This window comes from Rattus norvegicus, chromosome 8, assembly GCF_021556685.1.
Source record: "Rattus norvegicus strain SHRSP/BbbUtx chromosome 8, alternate assembly SHRSP_T2T, whole genome shotgun sequence".
Taxonomy (NCBI): Eukaryota; Metazoa; Chordata; class Mammalia; order Rodentia; family Muridae; genus Rattus; species Rattus norvegicus.
The window spans coordinates 17,490,539-17,516,251 of NC_141541.1; the positions used below are offsets into that span (position 1 = coordinate 17,490,539).

The window sequence follows — 25,713 nt, forward strand, 5'->3', positions numbered from 1 at the left end:
ACACACTCTCACACACACTCTCTCACACACACTCACACACACTCACACACACACTCACACACTCACACACACTCACACACACTCACATACACACACTCACACACACACACACTCACACACTAGTGAAGGATAGGTGGATGGCTTTCACTGGAAGTGTGGTATAGGAGACACAAGTCGAACTTGTTACTGCACAATGACGTATTTCCCTAGATTAGACATGCGCATGGCTGTCTGGAGACAGAGAGTGTTGTTGTTCCAGTGATCCCACTATTTAAAACTACGATATTAGGAATAAAGTCTAGTTGTAAGCTTTTGACTGCTTTGCCTTTATTTGTGAAAGCCGGGTGAGACACATTTTAATACATCAAGTTTGAGAGATCATCTGTGACTCTCAAATGACTTTTGACCTTTTTTGTGACTACTTCCTTTGTGAGTAGTCATCTAGTGTCAACAGTTAGACATTTGCAAGAAATGGCAGAGGGAGGGAAGATGAGCACTGAGCAGTCTCAGCTGAACTTGGCTCTCAGAAACTCAAAAGGAGCAGCCAATGAAATCTCTCCTGGAAGAGCAGGAGTTAGCAGTATCCAGAGCTGGCCGAGTTCCGGAAGGAGGAAGGGGCAGGGTGTGTTTAGGAGTTAGAACTGACAAGGAACTCTCTCAGGTGTAGCCAGTGCCCTGCAAACTCAGTCAAAACTGAGGTAATGGCCTTAGAGAGCATCCTGAGTGCGGGGCAATGAGCTGTAAGTCAGGACATAGGTTTAGGGGTCAGAGGTCAATCCCCCTTCAGAAGCTGTCACAGGATGCTGTGGCCCAGGATTTACAAGGTCTGAGTTGACTATTAAGTCTCCAGTCACGGACTGGGACTGAAGCTCTGGGCTGGGACTTCTGTCATCTCTGCCTTCTGGAAGTCGCCTCTTGACTGGAGCTCCATTGGTGGACTCCTGAACTCCTAGTTCACAAGGGCGACGACCAAGACCACGTTTTCCAGTTGACATGTGGCCAGGAGAAGATAGACCCAGAGGATATGGTGGGGCTATGGCTGGGTCAGACTCCTGGACCTCATCACCTTTCGAATCTGCTGCTTGCCTGGAGGTGTGGCACATCTGGGTGTTGTTGGCAATGTTACTGTCAGTGGCTACAGGCAGAAGACAGCGTGAAACCTGGCGAAGCCGGAGATGCTTCAGGCCCCAAGTTTTTCTTGGTGCCTGGATCACCCGCCAGGTGGTGAGCTCCTGACTGGTAGGCCCCATAGCCTCTGTGTGGTCCACAACTGCCTGATCTTGACCTCGTTTCCACATCTCATATCGCTCAGGCTGCAGGATCCTCACAAAGGCATCCATGGAGAAGCTCACCCTGGCCTCCCCACAGCTGCACTGAGATGCCACCTTGCCATAGTCAATCCACCTCGGCGTGGCGAAATTGATGGCTTCTGCACAGTTGAAGCCATGGTTGAAGCCCGCGTGGTAGCCATAGGGAAAGGTGACCATGAACTCCCCAGCCTCCTGGGTGATTCGACCAAAGGGGATGCCATTCTCCTTGAGCACAGTGGGTGAGATGAGCGCCACCTTGTGCCTCAGGAAGGCCTGGCAGCCCTGGGAGCTGCCAGGGAAGAGTTCCTTGGCTAGGAGCTCCAGGCGCCTGCCATGCTCAGGGGGTACAGCATACCAGGTCTTGGGCTGTCCAAAGTGCAGGTAGTTGATACTGTACAGGTCCATGTCCTCCGTGTGCCACGCAAAGGAGGTCTTCCACATGCCAAAGTACAGGTAGGGCGTGTTGACGCCCTCAATCACTATGCCGCATTCCTGTTCCAATAGGTCTTGAATTGTTCCCAGGTGGCCCACATTCCACTGTTGAGTCTTCCCATCAAACAGGGAGCCACTGACGTCAGCACCATAAATTGGTGACTCATACAGGCGATTCTTCCAGTATTTTCTCTCCAAATCTTCAAAATCCAGGTGTGGTGGGGTTTGGTATTTTTTACTGTTGGCCAGGTGCCGGTACTGCCCAACTGTCATGGCTTTCTTCTTCTTATGGTATTGAGTGAACACACCTGCCTGCCCGGAGACTACTTGCTGCAGGGGAGTTGCTATTAAGATGTTACTGATATTGTCATAAGACTGCCTGGCCCTCCATTCTTTTGGCGGGATGACCTTGGCCAGTCCAGCTCTGTGTGCCCCTTGGGACTCCATGTAGGCGATGTATTTGTCAAAGTCGTTAAACTCTTCTTTGGTTGGACGAAATATCATTATGCTGCAATTTGGATTCTGAGCACAGGTGGACTTAGTCTTCATAGCTTCAACTTAAACACCAAAATCCAATATATACACAGGATTGAGGAAGCAGGATTTTACAAAAAGAATTGCTGTGTGTGTGATGTAGCCGAGTGTCCTGACGGCTTCTGTGCGGGTGATGGGACTAGCTTTTGTTAGGTTGCTGACTAACCCAGATCCAGCACTCTGGGCATCAGCTCAGTCAGGGAGCCCCAGACTCTCACATGTTCAGTTGGAACCTGGTTCTTTCCTCTCGTTGTCTACTGGATTGCAGAGACGGGTGCAGCAGAATCTCTTCAGGGATGTGACTAAAATATAATCTGAAAGAAAAAGGGTTGAAATGTTTTTTTAAAAGCTCTTAGGGAGATTCAAATTAAACACACAAATGTCTATTACTTTCAGAGGTCTGCGCCTTAGATGGCCGAGAGAGCTGATAATCCTGTTTCTAATCAGCGCATTCTGCACACACCCAACACCCACCAACAGTGGGGAGAAGTGCACTCCTATGTCTCTCCAATGCAAGACCGTCAAGTGAGGAAGATGACTGTTTCTTGCAGGAACCAATTTTATAAATGTGGTAGCAGAATTTTTCTAAATTCAAGAGGATACCTATTACATGACTCCATCTATATAAGACTGAGACAAGACAAAGAAATTTATGTTCTAAGTCGGTGTTCAAAGTTCACAGTGGGTGTCTCTGTGAAAGAGATGTTTGTGAGTGGGAGCCTCAGGAGAGATTTGCAGATCTGCAGTTGTGAATCTGTTCTGGACCCAGCTTAACGCTTCTCAGAGTGACTTGTTGTGACCATTCCTCTAGCATGAGGACCTTCACAAGCTTCTCTATATTAGCTCCAGATCGAAATGAGCACCAATGGCAGAGAGGCGTGAACGCCTGGAGTAGAAGAAAAATGTGCTTAGAAATGACCCAAACATTCAGTCAAATTATCTAGGGAATTAGGATATAAAGTGAAAAAAAGATATTGTTAAGAAAAAAAGAAAATTAAATATGGGACATGTGTTTGCTTAACTGACGTTGTATGATTTTTATGGTCACATAAATGTTTTTGCATAACTGCTCCTACACAGCCCAGTTCAGAAGGATGGAACTTTATGAGTAATGACTGTCAAATATATAAGAAAAGTAAATGGGAGGTATTCAGTCATCAGTCAGTTTAGGTTTCCCCATGGCCATGCGTCACAGAGATGACATCTACAGACTGTGGTCAGAGGGAAAAGCGAGCGCATGATAATGATTGATCATCTAATCTATCCTAGATCAGAAACAAACACAGAAAAGAGCATTGAAGGTGGCAAGGGAGGAGGAGAGGCCATTTCATTCTAAGACTAGTCTTTTCTCCATCAGGTCAAATATTTCTGTTAGGGTGCAAAGGTGAGGCGGGAAACACACCTAAAATGATTTCTAAGTGAACCACATTTTAAACTGAATGCGTTTTATGCATTCTCTTCCCTAGATTTTAATCTGTGCTGTTAGTCACACTATTTCCTCTCACAATCTCTCTCCCCATATCCTTAATTTTCCTATTCTACCCTTTCCTAACTAGATGAACTTGACCCTTATCTTCCTTTTCTGTCTCAGCAGAATCCATGCCTTTTCCTCCCTGTAAGCTCTTTCGGAATTTATTACGCTGACCTTCCTTTGCCAGGACCTTTCTCGAAGGTGTCCTACCCTACCCCTTGTAGCCTCACAGCTCATCCATGGAGTCGGCTCATCAGCACCCCCGCTTTATGGAGACCGGTGTGGAGATGATGATATGAAACCTACTAGCTTGTGTCTTCAGTCTCAGTTCCTATCTGGTCCTGCCTTGTCTTCCCTACAGTTACTGAGAGCTTAGTCTGCATGCCACTCTCCAGGATCATAGGACTTGGTTGTAGGCACTTGGAATACATTTAGTAGAGAGAGAATAGAATGAGGCCTACTGGCCCAGAGTCCAGTCTCCCCTAGGTCACACACCATCTCTCCTGCTCTCCTCCCAGGAGAAGCTGCTCCTCCCTGGCAGGTCCCTGCACTTCGCTCCTTCCCTTGGCATGCTCCCACCTTCACTTCAGACGCACTTGTGTAAACACTATCAGCATGTCCTCTATGAAGCTATCAGTCGCCAGTAAAGACAGGGCATCGAGTGAGGGAAGGAGTTGCTATCCCAGTCAAAGCTCTGACCTGTCTGAAAGAAATGCAGGAATGTAAATGGAGAAGAGCCTGAGGAAAAGAAGGTCCAGCAATAGGCCCGAATAGGGATCCAGCTCAAGAGGAGGCCCAAGACCTGATGCCATTGCTGAGGCTTGGGGCATTCACACAAAGGGACCTATCATGACTGCCCTCCAACAAGCAGCTGAAAGAGTCAGATGCAGATCTGTGCACCCAACCAATGAACAGAAGCTGCTGACCCCTCTGGTTGAATTAGGGAAAAGTTGGAGGAAGCTGAGGAGGAGGGCAACCCTGTAGGAGGACCAGCAGTCTCAATTAACCTGGACCCCCTCTCAGACACTGGATCACTAACCAGGCAATATACACCAGCTGATATGAGGCCCCCAACACATATAGAGCAGAGGGCTCCCGGGTCTGGGTTCAGTCAGAGAAGATGCACCCGACCCTCCAGAAACTGGAGGCCCTGGGGTGGGTGGGGTGGGAACATCCTTGTGAGACATGGGGGAGGGGGGGAGGAGGTATGGGATGTGGAACTGTTTGGGGGTGAACCAGGAAGGGAATAAAATCTGGAGTGTAAAAATAAATAAATTAAATTTTAAAAAAATTTAAAAAACTGAAAAGTGAGATAATTCAAAAGGAGTATCTTTTCTCCAAGGCATCACAGAAATGCTTGCTATTAACACAAGTCCCCATTTCTAACTGAATATTGATTGAATTAAATGTGGTTTGAGCTAGACAGAGTTTTTAAAACCTTCATTTGTAAGTATTCTAGAAATAAGGCAATGTGTCTCTGTATATAGTCTTAAGAGGCTACATATCCAAAGGCAACACTGTGCTTCTCCAAGTTTAATCGTGCCCATGACAGACTTGCCCAGAATGTCAACTACAGTTACAGCAATCCTCCAGTACTGCAGCCCAATCTCAAATGTCCACCTGACTGTAAGACCGGCCTCTGGGTTCTCTCAAGTAGAGAACACCTGTCACATAGACGTCATCTGATCCGTCGCAGCCAGAGTGACAGAGCCTTCACCCCAAGACTGGATGGTTCTGACAGCTGAAGAAACATACTTTATCCCATCAGTATGTAAAAGAAAAAACGATGTCTTAACCTGAAGGTTCTCTGGGAATTAGAAAGCCATTGCTCCACATCTTTAAAAACCAATGCCTCTGGTCATCTCCAGATTACTCAGTGGGTAGGGCGCCTGCTGGCCAGACTGGAGATCTGAGTTCACTCTCTAGGACCCACAGGGTGAAGGCAAGAACCCCAACCACAGGTTGTTCCCTGGCATCTGCACATGCACCCTGCCATATTCTCCCTGAAACTCTCCACACAGAATAAACAGTAACGATGCCTACGTTTTCTATGTATGTCCTTTTAAGACAAGAAAACATGAAGAGTATTAATGGCCCTTTCCACTACAGTCCTGGCACATGTCTTACATGCTATCAGCATGTTCCAAATCTATTGCTTTACATGGGGATTACTGTCACCTTGCCTCAAGTATTAGCCACCATTTCTTCATACAGCATCATTTTTATTGACCGTTTATTAATCATCAATCGTGACGCTCAATAGCTAAAAAGTGCAGTTGAAAGGATGCAGGAAGAATTATAGAAATGAGTCGCCCTCCCCTCTGGACAGTCGTTGGTTCACATGTCCACAGTTACTACCAACCACTTACATGCAGATACCTCATCTTCCAGAACCTGGAACACTGAAGTTCCTCGGGTTGCATACATGTAAGTGGGAGACAGTGCTGTGGGATGCTTTAAGACCTTTAGCAACAGTGCTTTTCTGTAAGAAACCATTCTGCCCCAATGTTGAGCAACCTTTATTTTTAAGCCTTTTACTATTTGGGGAAGTTATTATAACTCAAGTTATAATTTACGTTTCTTGGGTCACCATGGAGATAAATGTTTTCAGTGACGCTGGCCTTTGGAGCTCGCCATATTCGCCCATTCTCTTTGGTCCATGCTTCATCAACAGCGGTGTGTTTCACGCCGTCTATAGCAGCACTTTACACATTTCCTGTACATGGTATGCCTGAAGCTCTTCGTTACATTGATTAATATTTCTGCCTATTTGGGATAGCTGTTATATTTAATTCCACTGAAGTTAAAATATTTTACGTTATATATACTTTCTAATGTAAACACACAGCATTACCTTAATTTTATCTTTTTATGTGATTATTATAGTTTTATTCTGCAGTTTTAGAGTTTAACTTTTAAACTTGCTTTTGTGGGTCTCCGTAGCTGCCCCTTCTGCTGTCTGTGGTGAATTTGGTCTGGTTTTCCTCTTTGCCCCAGAGAAGCTTCTCTCCCAGTGTTCTGAAATTTGACAAGCTGGGGTGGCTTCATGACGTTTCTGAGTTATTTCTTTGAGAACTCTCCCTGCCTGACTCTGTGCATTACCTGTAAACTGGGTGCTACAATGCCCATGAGTTGAACCCTTCTGATATTTTTATTTCTTCCAATTCTCTAAGTTTTTATAATTGCTCTACTGAATCTTTTAAGGTTTTTTTCTCATCTTCACCAATCTATAATTTTCCCTTTTGTTGAACTCCCGATTTTGCAATAGGTCATTCCTGTTGCCTTGGTTTTCATTGTGTGGACTCCACTTTTTCATATTGCTCTTGTTTCCCAGACACATAAATTCTACCTCTAAAAACTATATCCCTGCTTTTCGAGTTCTGGTCCTTGATACAGTCTCTTTGAAGAGGCTGCTGGTCCCTTAGTTTGGGCCTCTTATGTGCACATTTAAAGTCTTCTTCAGACACCTGGCCCTCCTTAGTTGGTTACAGATCAGGAAGCTGACTGGCAGTGAGCTCATTCTGGTTGGTGCTCACCTGCATGGGAACCTTTTATTTCCTCTAGGCTGGACAGTCCACAGTGAAAGATCTCCCGACTTTTCTCCTGGGGGCAACAAGCCTGGCTTCTCCACTCAAAGGAAAACAACAGCTCAAATTTCCACCATCTAACTTTAAGTTCACCTGCCTTTACTCACTCCTGATGATCCCTGGCGATCCCAGTCCAGAATCTACCTTTGCTCCTGCTGTAGGGCATGAACTGGAGTCCTCTGGCCCTTCTGACTGGCAATGGCCTACATTGCCGAGAAAAGGTCTTATTTCCAGAGGTGCCACTGCCATGGCATCCTAAGTCCCAGAGGTTCTGCAGAGATAACTGTGTTGCTTGGCTTTCCTGCTAATTGCAGACTCTTTTGCAGGATTTTATAAATCAGCATGTATTTCTCCAACTAATTTCCAACTTCCACACTTTGCCACTCTCTCCTCTCTTATCTCCTTTGACACCTTCGTAAGTCTGTCAAGATACAAACACTGTTACTGTCCCCTCAAAAGGATTGGGGGTAATAAAAAAATAACACTTAAATTGTGTCCATGGGTTCTGTTTTCCATACTCCACGGTTGCTGTTCCGCAGATGTCTAAGGAAAACTGCTGGCACAGGAGCTCCCCAGAAGGCAGCGTGTTTAGCAGGCAGCATCTACCTCCCATGGGCGCTCAGAAGGTGCTGAGCTTTTTCCAGAGCTTTGGGTTTTTTGTTACCCAAGTCATCTCAGTGCTCCTCCCTCATCAGGCACAAATAAAAAGCACAGAAAAACAGTGGCTTTTCCTGTATGTTTTTTCCTTTAAATGCCAGTATTTTCTGTGGACATTCAAGTTAGAAGTATACAGGAAGTGTGCATATAGAGAAATATACTTAGCAGGAAGAATTGGGCAAGATCAGTAAAGGTTATATTGTGACATAAATCCCGAATTGTGGGATTTGGCCTTAAAATCCAGCAATATAACTGTCACATTATGACTTCAGTGTGGCCCATGATAAATTGGGCATAGTATTATTAACTTTGTTCTAGCTGCTTTATTCTGCATGGAGATTGGGGTGATAGTGATTGTACCCAGCTACAAAGAGGAGCAGAGGTCCTTAACTCCCCTAGCAAGGATATACCACTCAGTGAATAAATTACCTTCAATTGTAAGTTTTTCATCTGCTCCCTGAGTGAATCTGTGAATGTTGGTCATGATCCAACACTGACACAACCTCCCTTTAGTGTAAAGCATACAGGGTTTTGTAGCACACAAGTGAGAGATGCCACATTCACACATGTCCTCTCCTTCACTCCCAATCCCCAGAGCCAATTGCTGGTGTGTGTTAGGTATTCGTTCTGCCTTTCCTGTGCTTTCAGATCCCATGAACACATCCTACCAACAATAGAATGTGTTCTGTGATGCTCCATCCCACTGCAGACTACTGCCGACTCCTTATCACTGTATCACATTGCCTGGGTAAAATCTTCAATCTTTGTCACATAAAATTGACTACAGATGCTTTGTATAGTGAACGGTGACTGCACTGCTACTCATTTATAAATTTTTATTCTTTTCCCTTTTCTCTGCTTTATACATAGTTACTTCCTGATTCCTTCCTAGACATGTAAATCTAAATGCACAAAGCCAACTAGGTCACTGAAGCAGATTTCTCCTTTCAGGAATATTCTTCCTGGAGACCCTGTGCTTGCCTGAAGCTGAAGCCGTAGCCCTAGGTAGCTGCACAGCCTGCATGCTGGCCTGGTTCATCCTCCATCCTCCATGGGTCCCTGTCTATTATGATAGGCCGTCAGGCCCTTCCTGACAGGCTGCATCCATGTATACAGGATGGCGGGGAACAGCCTGGGAACATCCCTGGGAGCCCCACAGAGATTAGAATTCTCCAGAAGAACCAAGTGGGCTTTGAAGACTGCATCTGGGAAGAATATCCAACCATCTGTACTGGGCATGAAAACCTTTTCTTAGTAGAAGCAACAAAGACGCTGAGCAAAAGCCATTTCTGACTAGAATTCATGCCATGATTGTGTCTGCAAACTCACCACACCCACCACAAAGGTACACGGCAAACTTATCCAGGTCTTCCTAGGTCAGCGTCTACCATGTTTGCTGCAGTAAATGCCGTGTAATGAATTCTGGCTTCTGGTGTCAAAAGTTTCCTAACTATGAAACAAGAACCTTGAAGCTATCAGGTGGCCATAAACACCATACCTGTTTACCAAAGTTTGAATTCTGAAATTAACTTGGTTCCATGCTGCTACTTTCCTTTGAGAATTCTGAAGACATTCTACTGGTGTCTTCTCAAAAATCCCAAAGCAACCTTTTGTTAATCCTTTTCTGAACTCTGTGTACACTTTTAGAATAGTCCTCTGATCGTTCCCAATAGCTCTGTGAGGGTGTGAACGATGCATCTGCTCTGTTGTGTGCCTTACACACCTCCTGCTCTGCGTTGCTGTGGAACAGCCATATCCTCTCTTTCCAGACCATTTCTCCTTCTCTCCATGTGTATCATCCGGACGTCATTTGGACACCCAACCTCACAGCTGAGCCTTTAATTTTATTACTTCTTATTTTCAACATTCTGTTCTTTTGTTATTAGCCAAGCCTCCCATCAGTTTTTGGTTCCAGAAACTACTTTGGTTGTGTGAATGTTCATTGTAGATTAATTGCTAAGGATTTCTCCTCTCTCAGAGAGGGTTAGTTTGTTTTTAGGTTCCATTTGCTCTCTGCACTGCATCTTTTCTCTCTGTATTCACTTCATGAGGACCTTCTGGTTTCCCTGTATCAGGTTAGATTTAAGAAGCAGGCACTATGTAACTATGTTTGTCATGAGTGCTCTGGTAGGAACCTAGCCATTTCCTTTGGAGATAGCAACACCTGGCAATATCTAAAAGAGAGTCCAATTAAAAGACTTGAAATTTGTACCTTTTTTTGAGACAGGACAGGGAATGTCCACAGAGCGTTGGCTGTCCTGGAAGTGCCAGGGTTAAAAGCATGTGTCACCATGCCTAGCAATACATTTTAAAGAGTAACTGGACCCCAGGAATTTGTAGTGTCTGAGAGTTTTATGTTTTTGTTTTTGTTGTTGTTTTGGGGGTGTCGTTTTTGTTTGTTGTTGTTTTTGAGACAGGGTTTCTCTGTATGGACCTAACTCTGTAGACCAGGCTGGCCTTCCACTCACCATCATGCCCAGTTCTTCTTCTTTTTTTTAATAGATACACTAAAATAAAAAATAAGGTGTGGTAGTTGATACTGTAATTTCAGCATTCCAAAAGAGGTAAGAGGACCCTGAGATTGGGGCAACCCGGCTAAGTGGCGAGTTCCAAGGACAGGCAGGGCTACACTGTGAAGCCCTCTCTGCAACAGATGAGCAGAGATCAGATGACCAACAAAGCCTCCAGTCCAACCAGATAGAAATGGCAGTGTCACCTTTCACATTTGCCTCAGGAGGTTTTTACATTATTTACACGTTTCAGTATCCACGTTGGTGGTGTTAAGTGCTGTTTACATGTGTTGCTGTACAGTCAACCATCTCTAATTGTAGGGTATTTCAGTCACTCCAAATAGCACCCATCCACACCAAGGCAACTCTACTGTTTGAGTTGCCCTCTTCCTGATATCAGGTGTAAGTGAGACGTAGGTACGCGGCCTTTTGTGCCTAGCTTCTTTCCTACAGCAAATTCTTGAGATTTGTGTTCGATTACACGCCAGCATTGTTTCTTTTTATGACCAAATAGTGTTCGACGATGTAAAGACAGACTGCGTTTTATTTATCCATTCATCCGATGATATAAACTTGGGTTGTTCTCACTCTCTTGGATGCCTACAATTGGTGGACCAATTGACAGCTCTGTCTAACATCTTGAGAAATCGCTACACTGTTTTCCAGAATTAACTATCTTTTCTCTCCCACCAACAGTTATGAGGAAGGCAGTTGCATAGGCAGCCTCTCCAACTTCTTCTCTCTCAGAGAAATTCCAGGAGTGGCCATCTGGCTGTAACATGCACTTCCTCAGTGACTAGCTACACTGAGGATCTTTCCATAGGCGCATTCATCATTCTGCATATTTTAAAAGGAGTTTCTGCTCAAACCCTTTGTTTTATTACTGGATTGTAAAGAAGTTCTTTTATCTTGAGTCTTTTGAAGTACATGTTTTGATCTTTTGGGGGGCAGTGTTTTGAGACAAGGCCTAGGGCTGTATAGCTCAGTCTCCCAGCTGCTGGGATCACAGGCATGTGTTATACAACAAATTCTTCAAATCTGACAAGTCCAATTTACCAATGTTAAAATGTGTCACCTGCTGTGCCAAGGCACTAATTACTGTCTGATCCCAGACCATGATGCATTTGCTGTTCTATCCTCTCAGGCTTTGGTATTTTAGTTGACCTTTAAGTCTATGGTCTCAATAGAAATTAATTTTCATGTAGGAATCCAAATTTATCCTTTTGTACATGGATATTGAGTTGCTTCGGCTCCATTTTCTTTTCTGAAGGTTATTCATTTCTCCTTGAGTGGCCCTCAAACCTTTGTTGAAATCACTTATCATAAGAGCTTTGGGGATTTGTGTTCCCCTGAATTTGTGCACATCGGTGTCAATGTGGTGACCCAAGGGGCCATCCTAAAAACATGCCAACCAACAGAACAGGCCTCTTTTGTCTCCTCATCGTTCAGGTGCACTTACTAGTCAGCATCTTGGACTGACTATTTTACTGACTTATCCCATTATTGTTTGTGTGTGAACATTTTCCAGGTTTCAGTCTATGAACTGTGATGGTAGTTAATTCTTTAAAGTCAGTCATGCGGCTGAACTGCTTCTCTTGTTAACTTGTAAACTTTCAATGTTTACACGGTCAGATAATTCTGAGCATTATCTTGTCGCAAGTACCTTATTGCTGACCACCAGCCTCTATTTAAATTTACTTATTTAAATAAGTGGAAATCAGAAGAGGAAATACGTCTGGAGGTAAATTTGGGTAACAATAGCTAATAGAACAGAATCCTGAATTTGAGTCCCCTAAGTGGTCAGATGCTGATCCAATCAGTCATAACTTTTAGGATATAAATAGATGGCTGGGATTTAGTTATAGGGTAGTTCTCTGCTGGATTAATCTTCGCTTCTCACGAGCCTCTTTCTAGTTTTCTGACATCTTTACTCTCTGACTCTTATGTAGATACAAATGAACAAATAATTTGAAGCCATGATCCAAATATGAGAACATGTGGTCTTTGTCTTTCTGAGCCTTAGGATATTTCCTAGTTCTATCCATTTTCCTGACAACTCCTTAATTCCATTGTTCTTTATGGTTGAAAACTCGAATGTCTATATGACCATGTTCTCATTAGTAATTCGTCTACTGATGAATATGTAGGCTGATTTATTTTCCTAGCAATTCCTTTTTCTAGCAGGCATAGATGAGCAAGTAGCTTTTCAGATAGTCCTTTGAGGGCCTAGAGATGGATAGCTGGGTCACATGGAAGCTCTAAGTCCTTTCCAGCATTTTTATCATTTTCCTGATAGCTATCCTGACATGGGATGAGACGAAATCAGAGTAGTTTTAATCTGCATTTCCCAGATGGTTAAGGATGTTAGGCACTTTTGTTGTGTGTGCTGAGTATTGATACTCTGTCAGATGTATGCTGAGTATTGATCTCTGTCAGATGTATGCTGAGTATTGATCTCTGTCAGATGTATGCTGAGTATTGATACTCTGTCAGATGTATGCTGAGTATTGATACTCTGTCAGATGTATGCTGAGTATTGATACTCTGTCAGATGTATGCTGAGTATTGATACTCTGTCAGATGTATGCTGAGTATTGATATTCTGTCAGATGTATGCTGAGTATTGATCTCTGTCAGATGTATGCTGAGTATTGATCTCTGTCAGATGTATGCTGAGTATTGATACTCTGTCAGATGTATGCTGAGTATTGATCTCTGTCAGATGTATGCTGAGTATTGATACTCTGTCAGATGTATGCTGAGTATTGATACTCTGTCAGATGTATGCTGAGTATTGATATTCTGTCAGATGTATGCTGAGTATTGATCTCTGTCAGATGTATGCTGAGTATTGATCTCTGTCAGATGTATGCTGAGTATTGATACTCTGTCAGATGTATGCTGAGTATTGATCTCTGTCAGATGTATGCTGAGTATTGATACTCTGTCAGATGTATGCTGAGTATTGATCTCTGTCAGATGTATGCTGAGAATTGATACTCTGTCAGATGTATGCTGAGTATTGATACTGTCAGATGTATGCTGAATATTGATATTCTGTCAGATGTATGCTGAGTATTGATCTCTGTCAGATGTATGCTGAGTATTGATACTCTGTCAGATGTATGCTGAGTATTGATACTCTGTCAGATGTATGCTGAATATTGATATTCTGTCAGATGTATGCTGAGTATTGATACTCTGTCAGATGTATGCTGAGTATTGATACTCTGTCAGATGTATGCTGAGTATTGATACTCTGTCAGATGTATGCTGAGTATTGATCTCTGTCAGATGTATGCTGAGTATTGATACTCTGTCAGATGTATGCTGAATATTGATATTCTGTCAGATGTATGCTGAGTATTGATACTCTGTCAGATGTATGCTGAGTATTGATACTCTGTCAGATGTATGCTGAGTATTGATACTCTGTCAGATGTATGCTGAGTATTGATACTCTGTCAGATGTATGCTGAGTATTGATACTCTGTCAGATGTATGCTGAGTACTGATACTCTGTCAGATGTATGCTGAGTATTGATGCCCTGTCAGATGTATGCTGAGTATTGATACTCTGTCAGATGTATGCTGAGTATTGATACTCTGTCAGATGTATGCTGAGTATTGATACTCTGTCAGATGTATGCTGAGTATTGATGCCCTGTCAGATGTATAGCTGGCAAATTTCCTCCCATTCTATAGGATGCCTCTTCACTTACTAATTTTGCTGTACAGAAGAGTCTTTTAATTTCTTCAAGTCCCATTCGCTGATTATTAATTGACTCTATTTCCTGAGCTACTGGAGTCCTTCTCACAAAGTCTTTACCTATTGCATATCCAGTTTGGGGTTTGTTTGTTTGTTTGTTTGTTCATTTTGTAGTTTCTTCACATTTTGGAGTCTTACAGAGTGGGTTTCAATCCACTTATAGGTGATTTATACGGATGTAAAGGTAAAAGATAAGGCTCTAGTTTCATTCTACATATGGAAATCCACTTTTCCCAGCACTTTGTTGAAGACAGTAACTTTTCCATATTTAGCACTTTTGTCAAAAAAACACGGGACTTAGCTGTGAGTGTTTATGTCAAGGGGTTTTGTTGTTTGTTTCCTGTTTCACTGATCTGCAGTCCATTTTTGTGTTGGTACCTTTTTTCCTGTTTGTGTTTGTTTTCCACACAGATAAAATACTGTGTCTAGGAAAAACAAATCTGAATTTCTGGTCTTTGAATTTTCTTTCAATTTGGTTTCAGAGGTCCCCTTTTTAATTTTCCATCCACTCCTTCCTTTGCACATATCTATGTGACTGCTCTGTTTTATTTCTATACTACTTCACATTGAGAAGTGGCACACAAACTCTCACCATCCACCAGCATCCCCTTTGCAAAACTTGGCTAGATTTATAGTTACACTTGAGCATTTTTCTAGAGTAAACTCAATTTACTCCTGGTGCTTTGCATTAGGATAACAGTGAAATATTACAGTGAAATAACAAACAAACAAAAATTGGAGTCAGATTTTGTTCAGCCCTTTGGGCATTCTTGCTTATCGTCTGGTATTTACTCAAATCTTAGAATACTTCAGCAGTACATTAACAGGAAGGTGATGCATGCGTCCTTATACTCGGAGAAGGTTTGGTGTATGTGTGCGTGTGCGTGTGTGTATGCACGCAAAACACAAGCATTTCTTCATTTTACAGTCCTTCTTAGACATTATTTTTATTGTTTTGACTGACTATTGACTTTATAATATTTCACTTACATTATTATAGTTCTGTTGCTCATAGTTACTCCTTTTTGCTTTGGAACTGACACAAGCCATATACTTGCTAACTAGACACACTCATTAGTGAGATGCTAAATGCTGCCTGATCTATAAAAATCCTACACTCATTGCAGATTATAATAAGAATTACTCTAAACTTTCATACTATCATACCACCATTTATCACCTAATCTGGCACCCCTTTAAATATAAGAACCCAGGGTGACAGTATAAACCACAATCTTATTGTTACATCAAGTTAAAAAGCAACAGTAACACAGAATTGTATTTTCCCAAACTGCAAAATACATTTTTTTTCAAATATTATAAATACTTCAGAAAATTGACCATAGAGTATGGCTGTAAGTTTTCACAAGTGTCAAAAATTTAAAATATCTAGAATATATTCTACTACTATAAAACAATGAAGTAAAATCAGAAATTAAGGACAAAAAAAAAGAGAAACCCCCAAATTTGTAAAATATATTTTAAATAGACCCTTAATAAGAATGAATTCAAAAGTTAAGTGAGGAAATTCATTCTATATAAATGAGAATGAAACTACTACTTCTCAAATCTGTGGTATGCCAGTAAATAATATTAAAGAACAGTTGAAAACCTTAACTAAAGAAACAGTTAAAGCAGGAAGCTAGGAAATCATATGAACTGGGTAGGCATCAATCTAAAAATAAATTTTTCAAAAGAAAAAACTTATTTAAAAAAAAACTAAAAAATAGGACCATACATGGATGAAATACAAAACTGCATAAAATAGAGCACATAGAAGCCTCAACTTCTGAGAATTTGAATAAACTCAAAAACTCTTCAGTGAAAATGAAGAAGAATAACCAGCGAGCCACACAGAGTCAGCCCTGGTGACACAAAAGAAGGGAAAACACGAACAGAAATAGAAAAATGGGAAGAAAAAGAGAAAGAATATGGAAATTTTACACTAATGCACATTTTAAATTAAGGGAATAGATTTCAAGAAAAATATAACAGACACAAGAAATGAGAAGATTGACTACGTTCATAAGAAACTGAAGTAGCAGTCAAACTCTCAGAAGCAAAATTCCAAACCCAAGATGGCTGTACTAGGGAATTTTACCAATTCTTAAAAAAAAAGATGTAATTCCAATCTTGGGCAAACTTTCCCAGCGAACAGAAGATATGCTTCCTACCCTGTATTATGGCACAAATCCTAGGAGAAAGGAAAACAGTTAATACCGCTTTTGAACACTGACAGAAAAATTCTAAATACTGTATGAGCACACTGACTCTAAGACTAGGGGCACTGAGGGCTTACGTCGGCAAAAGACGCTGGGTAAAACTCTAAGTATATTACACACCGACAGGCTAAAGGGAATATCACTGCAGAAGAGGTACCTGATGAATTTATTATCATTTTACAAGTGAAGTTTACACTTGCACACTAGTGCTGTCATGATTTGGTCTGAGCAGCTTTATTTGAAGTGAGCAGCAGTGACAGCAGGGACTAGTGACTAGTCCAGAACAGAGGTAATGGCTGTCGGATGCTCAGCCCTAGGTGGGACACCCAGATCATCCCTTCCTGGCACGGTGAAGGGACTGGAACAATGGCAGGCAGTGGCAGAGTGTCAAAGAATAATCTTCAGGCACGACACGGCTTACACTCTTGAATTTAAAAGCTGTAATTGCCTGTGCTAGACCTACACAGGATTGGATTTGTCAGCATCCTGCCAGAGAAGAGAGAGGGACTCACAAGGCCCCACCCCTCTCGGAAGATCTCTAGGTGACTAGTGACTTCCAGAGGAAAGAAGACATTTTCTTCAGGGTGTAGCCACTAGTAAGATGCCCATGCTCCTGTATGCCCCTAATGCAACTCCATGGGTCACAAAATAGTAAGTAGATGTTAAAGTAGAAAAGGGATGAGTTGGGAAGAGGAAGTGGAATCAGTAGGAGGGGAAGAGGTATGAACACAACCAAAATACGTTATATGCATAGATGAAAATGTCATAATAAGGGCTGGAGAGATGGCTCAGTGGTTAAGAGCACTGACTGCTCTTCCAGAGTTTCTGAGTTCACTTCCCAGCAACCACATGGTGGCTCACAACCATCTGTAATGAGATCCGATGCCCTCTTCTGGTGTGTCTGAAGACAGTGACAGTGTACTCATACATAAAATAAATAATTATTTTAAAAGAAGAGACTATCAATAATAAAACCTATCAAATATATGACTTTTTAAATATTTTTCAACATCCTAAAATAGTAAGAAAAATACCATAAAACATATCACTGCAAACCATCAAAATGTACTTAGTAGTAATAAGTTAAAAGTTTTATCTTGCAGATCAAGAAAAAAACAAGGACACAGGATCAGAATCTTTATTTGACATTGCCCAGAAGCTCTAACCAACACAGGGCAAAGAAGAAGGGAAGGCTGGTGGAAAGAGACTGAAAAACAGGAAACATATTACTGTTATTGGCAGACTGTAATCGGGATATAAAAATATTCAGAGTAAACCACTTGAACTAACAGAAGTTTGCTGAGTTCTCTGAATTTAAAACAGGTATATATAAAAATCAATTATGCTTGTGTACGTCAGTTACAAATGATCCAAGTTTAAGAATGACCTCATTGACAATACCGTTAACTGTTACTTAGATTGTGTGAGATTTCCATGAGGAAATATACTTAGTGATGTAAATATACTCAGAGAAGTAGTATACTGACACACTTAGAAAACAAAGATGACCTAAACAAATGAAAACAGTGAAGGCAGGAACAAAAGTGGAGCAGAGACTGAAGGGGGAGCCATCTGGGGACTGCCCCACCTAGGGATCCATCCTGTCTGCTGACACCAAACCCTCCTGCCATTGCCAAGAGGCACGTGAAGACAGGAAAGCTTGGTGTGGCTGCTCCTTGGGAGTTTCTGCCAGCAACTGGCCAATGCAGATGTGGGTGCTTGGAGCCAATCATCAGACTGAGCTCAGGGACCCCGGTGGGGGAGATGGCAGATGGACTGGAGGAGCAGAGGAGTGCAACCCCATAGGAAGAACAATGTCAGTTGGCTGGACCACCCAGTGCTCTCAGGGACAGACTACCAACCAAGGAGTGTACAGGGAGGAATCCATGGCTCCAAATACATATGTAGCAGAGGATGGCCTTGTCTGACATCACTGAGAGGGGAGGCCCTTGATCCTGTGGAGTTTGATGTCCCAGAGTAGGGGAATGCTGGAGCAATGGGGTAGGAGTGAGGAGGGGGAGGACACTCATAGAGGCAAAGGGGAGGGGGGAGAGAGTGGATGGGATGCGGGAGTTTTGGAGGAGTAACTGGGAAGGGTGTTATCGTTTGAGTGTAAATGAATGGAATGATTAATTTAAAAAAGAAAATATACTTCATTCCTAAATCTAAAGACTCACTACTACATAAAAACATCAATTCTTAAATTTGCAAATGTAATGTTATTTCAGTTAAAATTCCAAGTGTGTAGAACCTGACAGTTCCTGAATATACAAAGGGCAAGAGGTCCTTAGATGAGAGGAAGAGGCCATAAGAACTGTTAACTAGTGTCAAGACACCACCATCACATCACGGATAAAACAAATTCTGGTGGCCTGAGAAGTCTTTAGAAGGTATTAACAGAGAATATGAGTATGACGTCAAAGAACACTCTCAAGTAAAAACAGCATGCACGTAAGAAAAAGGACTCTTAAATTGAACCCCCAAATGGAAGATGTCTATATTTCAAAATTAGTATAAAATACTTTCAAATGGGAAGCTAAGTAGGAAGTTGTATGTTCAGTATGAGCACGCAGTAGGAATTACTATCCAAAGCATTAAGAACTCAGAAATCCTTTAAGAAAAAGACAATTCAATAGGAAAGTAACACACACACACACACACACACACACACTCCAAGTAGATGATAAACATGAATTAGACATAAGGAAAACAGCCAAGACATTAATGACAAGTCACTACACACACTGCCAGGTCAGATGCTGGACAGTATCAGCCATGGTGAGGTGCGGTGAGGTGAGGTGCGGTGCGGTGCGGTGCGGTGCGGTGCGGTGAGGTGAGGTGAGGTGAGGTGCGGTGCGGTGAGGTGAGGTGAGGTGAGGTGAGGTGAAGGTGCAGTGAGGTGCGGTGAGGTGAGGTGCGGTGCGGTGCGGTGCGGTGCGGTGAGGTGAGGTGAGGTGCGGTGAGGTGAGGTGAGATGCGGTGCGGTGAGGTGAGGTGAGGTGCGGTGCGGTGAGGTGAGGTGAGGTGAGGTGAGGTGCAGGGCGGTGCGGTGAGGTGCGGTGCGGTGCGGTGAGGTGCGGTGCGGTGAGGTGAGGTGCGGTGCGGTGCGGTGAGGTGAGGTGCGGTGAGGTGAGGTGAGGTGAGGTGAGGTGAGGTGAGGTGAGGTGCGGTGCGGTGAGGTGAGGTGAGGTGAGGTGAGGTGAGGTGAGGTGAGGTGCGGTGCGGTGAGGTGAGGTGAGGTGAGGTGAGGTGAGGTGCGGTGCGGTGAGGTGAGGTGAGGTGAGGTGCGGTGAGGTGAGGTGCGGTGCGGTGCGGTGCGGTGCGGTGAGGTGAGGTGAGGTGAGGTGCGGTGAGGTGAGGTGAGGTGAGGTGAGGTGCGGTGAGGTGAGGTGAGGTGAGGTGCGGTGCGGTGAGGTGAGGTGAGGTGAGGTGCGGTGCGGTGCGGTGAGGTGAGGTGAGGTGAGGTGCGGTGAGGTGAGGTGAGGTGAGGTGAGGTGAGGTGAGGTGAGGTGCGGTGCGGTGAGGTGAGGTGAGGTGAGGTGAGGTGAGGTGAGGTGAGGTGCGGTGCGGTGAGGTGAGGTGAGGTGAGGTGAGGTGAGGTGAGGTGCGGTGCGGTGAGGTGAGGTGAGGTGAGGTGAGGTGAGGTGAGGTGCGGTGAGGTGCCACAGCGCTCTTGCCTCTGCTGATGTGTTCCATATGAAATGCACACTTAGAAGAATATCTGAAGTAGCTTTATTTGTAAGTGTCACGGTAACAGACGCATAACTGTTAGATTTATAGAGTCCATTTTTACAGTTGAATTCCACAGCTACGCACAATGCACACTAAGTGGGAGGGCAAAATTTCTTTTGTGACATCTACATAAACATGTAAATAGAGAGTTCAAGGTTGACAAGCCTGAATTTCCTTCACAAATTAATTCATGGGCATTCAGGATAACGTTCCGGGGCTGGGGAGATGATTCAGTAAGAGTGCCTGGTGGACCTGAACTCCAGCCCTCAGCTCACACGTGAGCAGATGGTCACGTGCATGCACTCGTTTCTTCATTAGGAAAAATAGTCACCTTTTTTGAGCTATCAGGTTCATACATGATGGATTTCAGAAGGAGGGGAAATGATTCAATCGGTCGGAATGGAGGGAGATTTGGTTAGTTGTAACTGGATTGGGCTAGGCTGACCTAACTAAAATTTTGATAGTGTATATGAAGGAGCCTGGCCATCACATGCGTTTTCACTTATGACATCACCTTCTGAGAGGAATGCCTTTCTTGGGGTCTTATGCCGTCTTTTAAAATCCAGACTCAGGTAAGTTTGATTACCTTTTTCCCTCTTAAACTATGCATGTGGCCAGCAGAAGACTGCCCACCTGTCACCTCATGCACACCATGACAGACACACGCAGGAAACAAAACTGTGTACAGTAGGACATGGTCTCTTCCCATTCCTTTGTCCGTCCATTCATTTATCCGGGAAGTCTCACTAGGAAAATGTTAGGCTAATGCCTGTTTTAACTGCTTGGCCTCTACCACTAAGCATGCCCTCATGGAGCTTATAGCATTGTGCATGTTCTGCATAGAGGTGGAGAAACATAACAACACGGGACCACACATGTGCAGAATGCTAGAGACCAGAGTACAGGATGCTAGAGGCCAGAAGGAGGAACAGCTGCAGCTTTAACCAGGGCTGTCATAGCTGGCTAGCACTGTCCTAGTAAGAAGAAAGTCCTTTCCTGGCAAAAGCTCTAGAGAAGACATAGCTGTGTCTTAGCAAGAAGGCAGGTAAGCTGTAAGGGCATAAGGGTTAAGTCCCGGAGGCCAACAGGCTGCGACAGACACAGAAAACTCTGCAGCCCACTGTATGAATGGTTTGCCCTCTCCTGGGAGGGCAATGGGGTGCTACTGCCACCTCGCTGTCTGGCTGGGTGTCCTTTTTCTCAATCCCATTCAAATGTTTGTTTTTTCATAAATTGCTGGGAACACAGGATTGTAATGTGATCATTGAAAAGTTGAATCATATGTTTTTAAGATTTTATTTTATATATACACACATTTTATATACACATATTTTATATAGATACATATATTTAATTATATATACATACACATATATATAGTTGTTGGTGGTGTTTGTTATTTTTTTTCAAGACAGGGTTTCTCTGTGTAGCCCTAGCTGTCCTGAAACTCACTCTGTAGACCAGGCTGGCCTTGGACTCACAGGGATCAAAGTTTCTCTGTTTTGTGTGCATCTGTGTGTGAGTACACCCATGTGTGTGTGGATACCCACTGAAGGAGGTGAGAGATTGCCTAGTGCTGGAAATACAGACAGCTCTAAGCTGCAGTGGGTGCTAGCAACTGAACATGGGTGTTCTTCAAGAGCAGTGCCCGCTCTCCCACCGAGCCACTCTCCAGCCTCATGCTTACTTGCTCTTGTTGGAATCTCTTTTTCTGCAGTTTCTACTGGGTTGTTTGCATGTATGTATGTATGTATGTATGTATGTATGTATGTACGTATGTATGTATTTTTTACATTATATGTTTTAGTCACAGGAGTAGCACTGAATATATGTTAAGGACTTTTGTCTTCTGATATTTAGCTCTTGACTTTGTTCATATAACTTACTTATTTGGAGACAGGGTATCTCTATGTAGCCATAGCTTTCCTAGAATTTTCTCCAATTCAGAGATGTTTCTGCTTCTGCCTCCCTAGTGCTGGGATTAAAGGAATATGCCACCCAAGCCTGGCTGGGGATTTTTTTTTCCTTTTCTTTTTTTCAGAGCTGGGGACTGAACCCAGGGCCTTGCGCTTGCTAGGCAAGCACTCTACCACTGAGCTAAATCCCCAACCCCGGTGATTTTTTTTTTAAAGACAGGGTTCTTGACTCAGCCTCAGGTGTACTGGGATCATAGATGTGGATCACCACACCCAGTTTAAATTTAAGTCAATGTGGTTTTAAAAACCACAAAGCCATAGGATGTTCTGTCTTCATCCTTTGGAATACTGTTTTTCTGTAGCCTTTGAAGGTGGAATTCCGACATTTTCCTCTCCATACAGTCCCTTTCACGATCACAAGTATTACATATAACATCTTCCTACACTATATGTTTGCTATATTAAAAATGAAGGTACACATAAGGCTGGTGTGGTCTACATGAGTATGAGACTGAACATGGGTCACTAAGGCTCAGGGAATAGAACCAAGGTTACCAGGAATCAGATAGGGTCACCTCATTTCTAGTGACACATGGGAAGTTAAGGACAAAGCAACCTGACAGATAAGCCAAGCAAGAAACCCTTGTTGAGGGGATTCTATTTCCCAAAATTCAAGGATCATCTATTATGGGGCTGGGAAGATGGTTCTGTTGGTGAAGTGCTTGCTGGCAAACATGGGAACTCAAGCTTTGATCCCAACAAAAGCTAAGTATGGCAGAGAGCATCTGTCAAACCACAAGGACAGAAAGGCAGGCAGGCAGGCAGGCAGGCAGGCAGGCAGGCAGGAGGCTCCTGGCTAGTCACTCCAGCCTAAGCTGACAGTCAGGGGGTTAGTGAGAAACTGTTTCCAACACTGAGGTTGAGAACAACTGAGGAAGACCCCTCACCCCACATGCCATGCCTCCACAAACACACACACCAAGAGCGCACACAAGATCTTCTCCAGAAAGATGGGAGGGAAAAGACCTGATCTAAAGAAGGAAATGCGTTTGTAGGAAAGCAGGTGGCTAATTCTGTCAAATTGACGGACCTGAAATCAAGTGAGAGATAAGCTGACAGGACCACCTGTAAGGGATTTTCCTGAAGAGATTACTTTAAGTAAGATGACCCACCCTAAATATGGATGGCAGCTTCTGGTGGCAGCCAAATAAAAGGCAGCCCAAGGGGAAAGTGTGGGGATTGCCTGCTTGCCTTCCATAGCACTGTCCAGTTCATCCCCCTGCTCTCAGGTTGTTGTCCAGTTCACCCACCCTGCTGCTACCATTTTTTTGTTGATATCAGAATCCAGATTCTTCAGCCTTCCAATGGGGAATGCAGACCAGGCAAGGACTGAGTCCTCCAGGCATTCAGCAGCAGACGGGACTGTTTTACACTACAGAGGCATGTGCTCTGGTAGGCTGTGTGGCTTCTGAGTTCCCAATCTCTCCAGTGTCAACATCGTACTGTAGCATGTAAGCCAATCTAGTAAATCCCCTCTCACTGTATGCTCACTCCATCAGCTCTGTTCCTCTGGAGAACCCTATCTAATACAGACATCTTTCCAACGGCATCTCTGTTTTAAGTGTTTTCACTGTTTAAGTCAAAAGCTCTATGGTATCATTTTGTTATTTACAGGTACTTAAGTTATTTTTTGTTTTTGTTTATCTTTCTTATTAGCACTTCCAGACTATTTTAATCAAATGCTAGACTGTAGTGGAATCATCACATCATCACATTTATTAATTATTAATTCCGAAGTCCAATGGACTGGGGTGACTTAGTGAGGGGTTGATAAAGTCAGCTGGAATATAAAAACTACGCCCTTTCTGTCACCACCTTGCCACTGAGATTTCATTCCTGTATTTATAACACGTCATTCATTCACTTGACTATGCTTCCTCAGCACCTGTCATGTACAGTGTACTGTTCCATATGTAGAGGACCCTAGTGAAGAGAGGCAGGGTTCCTGCCTTACTGGAATTCAGGTTCTAATGCTAGTATTACTAACAGCCAATCCTGATTCAGCAAGTCGCTTGCTGAGGTAGTTCTAAGCACTTTACAAATAGTAGCATAATTACCACAGTGACAATAAGTATCACCCCTATTTTTTGCACAAGGAATGGAGGCCAGAAGAGGAAAACTAATTGGTCCAATTGCACATAGCTAGAAAGGGCCTGGTGTTAGGGCCAAGAGAAGCCTCACAGATAGTAGATACTTGGTCTCAATACTTGGCCTCTGACCAAAAAGAAAAAGATGCATGAGGTAACATAAACAAAGAGGAAACCCAACTAGGGTTCAGCATTATGGAAATACAGAACTGGGTGCATAAAGACATTTTTGCAAGGGAAGAGTGGGGCACAGTGTAAATGTCAAGGAAACCTCACTAAGGAGGCAGCAACAAGCTATGACCTGAAGAATGGAGTTACAGTTGTCTTGGGGACAGAGGTAAGAAACACAGTCCAAGACTTTGAAAAACAGAAGAATGCACGCCTGCACTCAGGGGTCTGAGGCAGGAGACATATAATTTAAGTTCAAAGCTAGCCTGGGCTACAATGCAAGACCTTGATTCAAAACTCAAAGGCAACAATGGAATCCTGCCTTGGAAGAAACAGAAATGTCCAGTTGAGTGTATCTAGAGTGTTATGTACCCGAGACTGACTGAAGTCGGGAAGGCAGGCAGGCAGGAGTCAGCCTGGGTAAGTTAAAACACAAGTGGTTGTTTTATCCTAGGTGTCAAAAACACTAGCTGGTAATCTGAAAAGATCTCCTGTTCTGTGCAAAGCTAGGAACATCCCTTTAAGGCAATTACAAATCCAAGAGGAAAATGCCAGTGGCCTGAATTGAGGGTTAGTAACAGGGAAGGGAAGCTCAGGGTAATTTTCACAATACTGGGCAAGCATGGCAAGTGAACAGGATGTGATGAGGGAAGGTAGAGGGTCTCCAGCTTTGGGTTGGAGCCACTAATATGATAGCAGCGTCCTTTGTGTGAGGCTGAGAGAGGTGCACACCTTCCATAAATTAAAAAAAAAAAAAGAAAAAGAAAGAAACGAAGCTTTTCACCTTCTACTTTCAGGGGAGGCACATTGGGGGGGGGGGGTTCTTTTATAATTCTCTTTCTTCATTTAAAAGTTCCAAAGGAAGGTCAGGGAAGAACTGAAATGTTCAGTTTTAGGAGATCCTTCCACTTGAGATAAACTGGAGAACAGAATTCTCTTTATCGAGCATTGGCCGTCCCCAAAATCTCAATGATGGACACCAAGACAACGTTGGCGAAGCCATCTTACCCATCTCGTGCTCCTCCTGGCAGTTAGGCCCACTGTTCCATAAATTCTCACTATCGTAAACGCTCACGGCATCTCCTCTCACACTACAACGCTTAATGCATATAGCTATGTATATATATATATATATATATTTATATATCTTAACAAGCAATGCGACTATAACCCCTGCCTTCAAGGCCAGTGGTTTCGCAGGAATGGTACCTTTGGAAAGCTCGTGGCTGCCCCCGTACTTATTTGCGCCTTCTTCATA

At 43.3% G+C, this 25,713-nt stretch overlaps 1 protein-coding gene across 1 annotated transcript; it reads right to left on the bottom strand.

Moving 5' to 3' along the window:
* Positions 1-305: 305 nt before the first annotated feature.
* On the bottom strand, positions 306-25,708 carry Kdm4d (lysine demethylase 4D). Its single transcript, NM_001079712.1, is given in 2 exon segments — positions 306-2,590; positions 25,665-25,708. A coding segment is annotated over 1 exon segment (1,533 nt). The 5' UTR covers positions 2,292-2,590; positions 25,665-25,708; the 3' UTR covers positions 306-758.
* Positions 25,709-25,713: the final 5 nt, after the last annotated feature.